Source organism: Crotalus tigris, unplaced genomic scaffold (assembly GCF_016545835.1).
Source record: "Crotalus tigris isolate CLP2741 ecotype Arizona unplaced genomic scaffold, ASM1654583v1 scf7180000020019.1302030, whole genome shotgun sequence".
Classification (NCBI taxonomy): Eukaryota; Metazoa; Chordata; class Lepidosauria; order Squamata; family Viperidae; genus Crotalus; species Crotalus tigris.
This window is the reverse complement of record NW_024097821.1, coordinates 200,425-208,742: the sequence shown is the minus strand read 5'-3', so window position 1 is coordinate 208,742 and position 8,318 is coordinate 200,425. Positions and strand designations below refer to the sequence as shown.

Sequence of the window (8,318 nt, the reverse complement as noted above, 5' to 3'; positions counted from 1 at the left end):
TGGGGTCAGGGTTAGAATTGGGGTTTAGGTTAGGGTTGGGGTCAGGATTGGGGTTGGGGCTGGGGTTTCACCAGGTAACATTTTTGATGTTTAGCAAACAGCATATTGTCTGGATACATATATTTAAACAACAATAGTAGATATAGTAATAGGTGATAATAATAAATATGGTTAACTATCTTAGGTAATATTAACTAATCACTCCATAGTGTCCTTTTTGCTAGTACGTGTTCAGAATTATATATTACATTCCTTTCTCTCTGAGTCATTTTTCTAGCCATTGATAAAAATTATCCCATGTTCTAAAGTAAACTGAATTTTCTTTCTCTTGAATCTCTAAAGTCAATCTATTTGCACACTCTAAACTTTCTTTAATTAATACTTCTTCAATTGGTAAATTTTCATTTTTCCAATATTGGGCAAATACAATTCTTGCTGCTGTTAAAACATGTAATATTAGATATCTGCTCTCCTTCTCATAATTAGCTCCTGTTATTCCTAGCAGAAACAATTTTGGTTTAAAGTCTATTTGTTTTTTAATCATCTTTTCCAACCATGAATGTATTTTAACCCAAAACCTTTTTTCTTTAGGGTATGTCCACCAGATAATGGTAGTAAGTACATGGCCTTTGTTTACATTTCCAACAATTATTTGAGGTATTTTTAAACATTTTCGCTAGTCTCACTGGTGTCATATGCCATCTGTAAAATATTTTGTACAAGTTTTCTTTATATGGCACAGCTTTAGTTAGTTTAATATTTCTATCCCATAGTTTTTGCCAGTCTTCTAGTGTACCCAAAGTAATTTGCCCATCTTATCATTGTTTCTTTTACTTGTTCTTCTTCCATCTTTAGATTTAGCAGAAATCTATAAAGTTTCTTAATCAACTTATCCTCTGTCTTTAACAATACTTGATCAAGTTCTGTCAGTTCTTTATAAAATCCCATTGTCTTCATGTCTTTTTCATATCTTGTTTGAATTTGCATGTATGGCCACCATGCTAAATCGATACCTTGTTGTTGTAGATCTTGTCTATGTTTCAGTTTCCCTTCATTATCCAGAATATCTTTATAGGTCACAACTTAATTAAGTTAATTAAGTTTGGGTAAGCAAAAGCTTCCATTGTTGAAAGCCATTCAGGTATCTTAATGTAAATTTTTTCTTTTCTTTTTTTCCCATTCTAGAAGAAGTGCATTTCTTATAAAATGGTTTTGAAAGTATCTATGTATTTTATTCTTTTCGTACCACAGAAAGGCATGCCAACCAATCTGCAGGTCATGCCCCTCCAAGTACAATAGTCTTTTATCTCTGAGCTTTATTCATTCTTTAAGCCATCTTAAGATAGTTGCTTGATAGTACAACCTACAGTCTGGGAGTCCTTATCCTCCACTATCTTTAGCTTCTTGTAGCATTTTCACTTTAATTCAGGCTTTTTTCCCTTGCCAGATAAATTTCAACATTATTGTGTTCAGTTCATTAAAAAAAGCTTTTCCCAGTCTTACAGGAATTGTTTGGAATGAGAAGAGTATTTTCAGTAAAATATTCATTTTCACTGTAGCTATTCTCCCCAACATTGACAATTGAAGGTTTTTCCACTTTTCCAAGTCCAATTTTATTTGTTTTAACAATTGTGTATAATTATCTTCTTTGACTGTTATACATCTTGCTGTTAAATAGATTCCCAAGTACTTAACTTTTTTAACTATTTGAAGATTTGGGTTTTTTTTGTGTGAATTGGCTTTTCTGTTTTTTTGTTAAATTTTTTGTTAAGATTTAGGTCTTTTCTCTATTTATTCTCAGACCTGCCACTTCTCCAATTTTTTCTATTTTCTCTAGCAATTTAGTGTTTGTTTCAAGTTGTTCTTCCAGTATAAAAACTAAATCATCCATGAATGCTTGTAATTTATATTTTTCATCTTTTATCTCGTCCTTTAATTTCTACATCTTGTCTAATATTTCTATTCAATACTTCCAATGATAATATAAATAGCAGTGGGGATAATGGACATCCCTGTCTTGAACCCGTTTTGATTTTGAAGTTCTCTGTATAGTCTCCATTTACAATTATTCTAGCAGTCTGTTTATCATAGATTGTTTGCATTGCATTTATGAAATTTTTTCCAAAGTCCATTTCTACAAGCTGCTGAAACATAAATTGCCAGTTTACGTTATCAAATACTTTTTGTACATCAAGGAATATTAACATCATCTGTTTCCATGGATAAATTTCATAATACTCTAGCATATCAAGAATTATTCTCAGGTTATTTTTTATCTGTCTTTTAGACAAAAAGCCATTTTTGTCTGTGTGTATAAATTCAATCAGAAATTTCTTAATTCTTTCTGCCATTATTGAGGAAATTTTTTTATAATCTTCATTCAATAATGATATTGGTCTATAATTTTTATTTGTGTCAGATCAGTATCTTCTTTAGGTATTAGAGTAATATTAGCTTCAGTCCACATCTTCAGTATTTTAGCCTTGAATAAGATTTCATTGCACAGTTCTTTCAAAATCAGACTTAGTATATCCTGTAGTGAGGTATAAAATTCTGCAGGCAGTCCATCTAGGCCCGACATCTTATCCTTTTTTTGCCTTTTTATGGCTTCTATAATCTCCATCAGTGATATTTTTCCATGTAATATATTTCAAATATTTTCCGGAATTTTGGGTAAGTCTGCTTTTTCAAAGTACTGCTGTATTTTTTCTTTGGGTATTTCCTCTGCCTTGTAAAGTCATTCATAATAGTCTTTAACAAATCACTATATTTTCTGAAGGCTTGATAGAGGCACTCAAGGAAGTCACTGGGGTTCTCGGATGGCAATTGATGAACGTCATAAATTTTGCTCAAATTTTTCTGTTTAGAGATAGCAGTCTGCAATGCAGTGACAAGAATGTCTTGAAAGCCTGTTAAGTCTTCATAATGTCTACTATCATAAATATCAACGACCCATGTAGGGTCAGTTTCAGGACAAAGGACCTTCCTTTCTTCAGCTAATCTTTTTGCAGCATTTCCTACCAGACGCCTTTCCTCTGATGTTAAAAAGACATCCAGCATGGCTTGGAGGTCTGCCCAATTAGGGTTATGAGTTCAAATAATAAACAGAACCAATTCAGAATACTTGTGTAGGGCTGCAGTATAAGAACCTAACCGGACCTTCCATGCATAAAGGTCAGATGTGGAGAAGAGAGCTTGAACCAGGACCATATTAGTGTTCCCCCTTCTAATAGCTACCTGCTCTGTGAGGGGGTAAATCCCCTTATAAGGTGGTGGAGCAGAGAACAAAGCAGAAAAAGATGGTGCTGTGGGAAGTTGCCACAACCCACAGTCTTTAAGCATCTGCTTATTCCTTTGTAAAATCCAAAAAAGTGCATAATAAACTTGTTGATCATGAACCATGCCTCTTTGAGCATAATCTCCCATAGGTTCAAAAAAACCCAAATCTATGGACCCCCCCCTTTGGGCCAAACAGTAGGCATGTCCTGATGCCAGAGGGCATTGTATTTAGTTAGAGTTTCAATTTTCATATCCCGACAGGTTTTAAGCTTATCAAAGTTCCTGATAACACACTCAAGGGGGCTGAGGGCACGTTCTTTTTTTTATTCATTCTAACAAATTTTCCTTGGGCTGAGCCCATGTGTCTAATCTCTCACACTACTTGTACAGCCTGTTGGGCCACAAGAGATCCACCAATTCCTCTTGCGATGTAAAGACTTCTGGTTAAAGGCTTAACAGCCTTGCAGGGGCCTACGGGTGGCTGGACAAGTATCACGCCTAGGCCTACTCAACAGCGGGAAATATATAAGGAGCAGCCACAAACCTCAAATCACACATCACTCACAACTCGTTGGAGCATGAGAGTACAAAGTTAGCGCCCCTTGTTGTCAATGCTGCTAACATCGGATGTTCTTCCTTTGACAAAATATGAAAAGGCAGCAACTCTCTGTATAAGCTGTGTGGTATTTTTAGAGTTAAATTAGATGATGCCAGGAGGGGAGGAGGAAGAATGTGTGTGGGGATTAGTTAAGATAAGAAACCGTGGGCTATAGAACAGAAGGGAGACGTTGCCCTTCAAACTGATTGGAGAATGTGATTTATGACTGAAAATTAGAAGAGGGGATTATGCTGGAATATTATGTGCTCAGGAGAGGGGAATTCAGATCTTGGCATCCACCATGCTGTGTCGAAAATTTGTTTCATAATTAAAGACTTTTTAGGATGAACAATGCCTGGAAATTCTTTAACTGTTTCATTAGTTGGAACCATGACACTTGCTTTCTAAGCAGCCCCATCACCCCCAAACATGAGGGGGAGCCCAGGTGCAGCTGATGCAAACCCTTCCGTCCAGCTCTGGTCAACGGTGGGAAATGATTCAAGAAAACAGACACACTGTTACACACATATACAAACACTCCCCTGGGCAAGCCTGTGCAATAAAGCAATATAAGCTTACCTTATCTTCAGCCCTCCTGAGTATGCAGGAACCAAGTGAAGGCAACGACCACAACAAAAAGAAAAAAAATCAGTTCCTGTGAAGAGTCAAGAAGGGGGGCACCTCCAGGAAACCCCAGAGCGCGCTTGGTGCCATTCCCCTTCCCTAGGACTGAGCACCTCTCCTGCACAAGAGCTCACCAAAATTGATATGCATTTTTTTTTTCTTGATAAAAAATATAGGAAACCAGAAGTTGCCTTCAAGAGTTACGCGTTTATTCAGCTGAGTAAAGACAGGCTTCTCTAAAAAGAGAAAAGCTCCAAATATCGAAAAGGCCTTATTTTTATGCCTACTTTGATTACATAAGTTATGCTCCAGCAAAGCTGACACACATAAGATAGAGACTTTGCCCTTTAAGGTTGGCACACTGTAGATAAAAAAGGAAGAAAGCAGAAGTAGCTAATATGTTCTGTTTTGGTGGTTTGGGTGTTTCCAAACATGACATGTTCCCGGGTGGGGTAAAATATTGGGTGTTTCCCCAAGGCACCACATGTTCCCGGGTGGGGTAGAATATTGGGTGTTTCCTTTGCTGTCTTTTCATGACCTTGCAATCATGGGTCTGCAAGTAGCCAGAGAGAGTGGGGCCATCTGGATGTATTCACAATTGATACTGTCCCCTAAGTCCTGGTCATTACACAGATACGCGCGCACACACACACACACACACACACACACACACACACAGTCTGATTCCATAACATAGAGATAAATTAGTTCACCAGTGACATACCTCTGGTTTTCCTAGATTACCCTGTGCAAGATAAGTGTGCACAAATAAAGAAAAGGGTTAACACACACACACACACACACACAATGTTTTCATAATGTTATAGTTCACTGGTGAGATATCCCTGATTATCCTAGATTGTGCGCAAAAGGAAAAGGAGTTAACACACACACAAACACACACACACACACACACACAATCATACACACAAAGAGTCTGATTAAATAACATAGATAAATTAATATACTAGTGATATGTCCCAGATTATCCTAGATTATCATGTGCAAGCTAAGTATGAAAAAGAAAGGAAAGGTTAGCATACAAACACACACACAGGCAGACATACACACACAGAGAGAGAGACAGAAAGGGGGGGAGAGAAAGGGAGAGAGAGAGGGAGAGAGAGAGAGAGAAATTCTACTACATAGAGATAAACCAGTTCATTGGTGAAATCTCCCTGGTTATCTTGGATCATCGTGTGTGCGGATCGCAGCCTTGGCCTTTAGCACCGGCATCGGTACCTAAATTGGACGTCATTCATGGGTTGTATCACCCCAAACCCGTAGCGGGTCTTGTTGGTGGGAGGGATCTCCTCCTGCTGATTGATCAGTTCCAGATCAAAACAAGCCAGCATCAGGAAGGTGAAAAGCTTGATTTCATTGGTGGCAAAGTAGCGGCCGGGACACATGGAGGTCCCAGCTCCCCAAGGCATGGCGAAATATTTCACCTTCTCGCCATTCTTAAAAAATTCCTTTTTGTTGCCGTTTTGGCTGAGGAAACGGTCATATTTGAAGACCTGGGGATCCGGATGGATTTCAGGGTCCATGTGGATCGAGAGGTAAGGAAAGAGGGCAATTTTGTCACCTTTACGCAACAAGTAGGACTTTCCATTGTGGAGCTTCAAATCCATGTCTTGTAAAACCAACCGGATCAACAACGGCACTGTCACTAACCTCAGGGTCTCTTCCAAAGCGCTGTCCAGGATGGGCGTTTGGTTTAGCATCTCCTTGGTGACATTCAAGGGCTTCTCACGGGAGGTCACCTCTTGGCCTGACTTCTTCACCACCTCCAGGATCTCCTTCTTGACCTCTTCCATGGCTTTGGGATGCTTCATCAGGTACTCCAGAAGCCAGAAGGAAGCTGGACTGGTGTTACTTAGAGCAGTATAAAGGAGCAGGAACATGTATCGGTCTCTCATCTCTTCTGAAATCCCACTTTCGGCCAGCTGTTGAGCCTGGTCACTGATCCACCGGCTGGTGTTTTCCTTCTGGTAGATGTTCTTCACCGAAAGCACCTGCCAGAAGTAGTTCCAGAGGTTCTTCACTTGGCTCCACTGCCATGGAGTCAACAAGGAGTATAACAGGCGTGGGATGAGTTTGTCGTATTTGCAAAATTCAATGTATATCTCTTCGGTGTGATGCTGGTCTCTTTGTTCCGCCTTTTCTTTCTGATTTTCACCTTTAGCTGGTTCGGTGCCATACAAAGCCAGATACCCAGCTCGGAAGACCGTGTTGTTACAGAAGTGGTACAAGCCGTCTTCTTTCCAGGACTTTGGATCCTCTTTGGAGGTTTCTTGCCATTGAAGTAAGACGGCCTGTAAAGCGTCCATCAAGGCTTCGGTTATCACCACCAGGCCCTCTCCCTTCAGATGTTTTGCGCTGGAGACTTTGAGGATCTTGTGAGTGTCATGGGAGGCCTCAAATTGAAACAACCTGAGAACCAGCTCAGCTGCAAATGAAATAAAATCCAGTTTGCTTTGGGCTTCCGTGAAGATGCTACCGAAAGACAACGGGTCCATCAAGAAGGTGAAATACTGTCCTGCAATCAAGGTGGTGAAGATATCTCCATGTTTCTTCTGCATGCTTTGCAGGAAATCCAGACTGTCACTTCGGAAGTGTAATCCATGTCCAAGCCAGGGAATGAGTCCTATGTCCAAAGGGGGTTCATTGGGTCGTTTTTGGCGGAAGAAGCCCATGAGGTAGAAGGCCCCAAAAAGACTGACCACCAAGGCAACCACGACTGCCACCCAGAAGGACATCTTGAAGAGTGTGTGTAGTTCAAGCACAAACAGCCTTTTAAACATACCGGCTCTTAGGAGAAAAATAGGCGTTTTCCCAGGGAGGAATTTTGCTTGATGAAACAAGCCAGGAATTGCAGTTAACCCTTGACGGGGAAAAAAAGGAAGGGAGAAAACCAACCTCAGTCCTTGAATGGGGTTACTCTGTCCAGTTAGACCGGTAGCAAGAAGAGCTGTTCCCTGTTTAAAAACAGTGGCCGCAACAGTGGAACTGGTTAAGCAATCAAAAGACTTAGTCCTAGGTCATTCCCTCACCTTACAAGTTCGCCATGACATGTTTGCTACACTGCTAAAATCATAAACACAAGCTATCACACAACAGCGCCTAGCCCAATACAAAGCAGAGTTATTTATATCAGAGCACATTTCCTTTTTAAAAAATTTAATTTAGTTTTATTTTTAACCAACAAAACAAAACAAAACAAAGCAAAACATAACATGCATACACACACAGTATATACTCCCCCCTTTTTTTACAGTGATTACGTAACGCTAATTTTCTATTATTTACATTTCCCCCCTTATTCTTCTTTAGAATATTTGTCCTTATTGCCCCGTTGTTTCTTATTTACATTTTTCTTCCTTCATATTCTACTTCTTACTAAGAATAACTCATATTATTATTATTATTATACATTATTATACACATATTTTCACTTTTGACCTTTCCATATTTATTGTCCTCTATTATTTCTAGTCTCCAACCAGTCATACCACTTGTTCCATGTTATATAGTATTCTGTGTCTTCCTTTTCTTTTATCTCTTTTGTTAATTTGTCCATCTCAACACAGTCCAGGATTTTTCTTATCACTTCTTCCTCTGATGAGAAAAATTCTCATTTTTCCAGCACTGTGCATATGCTATTCTTGCCGCCGTTATTATTCGATCCATTTTCTTATTGTAGTCCAGTATTTTTTCGCAACTGGGCATGTCCACCATAAATGATAATATGTTCCATGTACTTTTTTACATTTCCAGCATGTTGGCGAATTGTTCTGGAACATCTTGGCAAGCTTTG

At 39.1% G+C, this 8,318-nt stretch overlaps 1 protein-coding gene across 1 annotated transcript; it reads right to left on the bottom strand.

Annotated features, from left to right (window-relative positions):
* Nucleotides 1-4,710: 4,710 nt before the first annotated feature.
* LOC120318053 (7-alpha-hydroxycholest-4-en-3-one 12-alpha-hydroxylase-like) lies at nucleotides 4,711-7,475 on the bottom strand. The gene has a single exon (XM_039365284.1). The coding sequence runs from the start codon at nucleotides 7,303-7,305 to the stop codon at nucleotides 5,725-5,727; it is 1,581 nt and encodes a 526-aa protein (XP_039221218.1). The 5' UTR covers nucleotides 7,306-7,475; the 3' UTR covers nucleotides 4,711-5,724.
* Nucleotides 7,476-8,318: the final 843 nt, after the last annotated feature.

Excerpts from the sequence above, each read along its gene's own strand:
- LOC120318053 (XM_039365284.1), bottom strand. The coding sequence starts at position 7,305 with ATGTTTAAAAGGCTGTTTGTGCTTGAACTACACACACTCTTCAAGATG.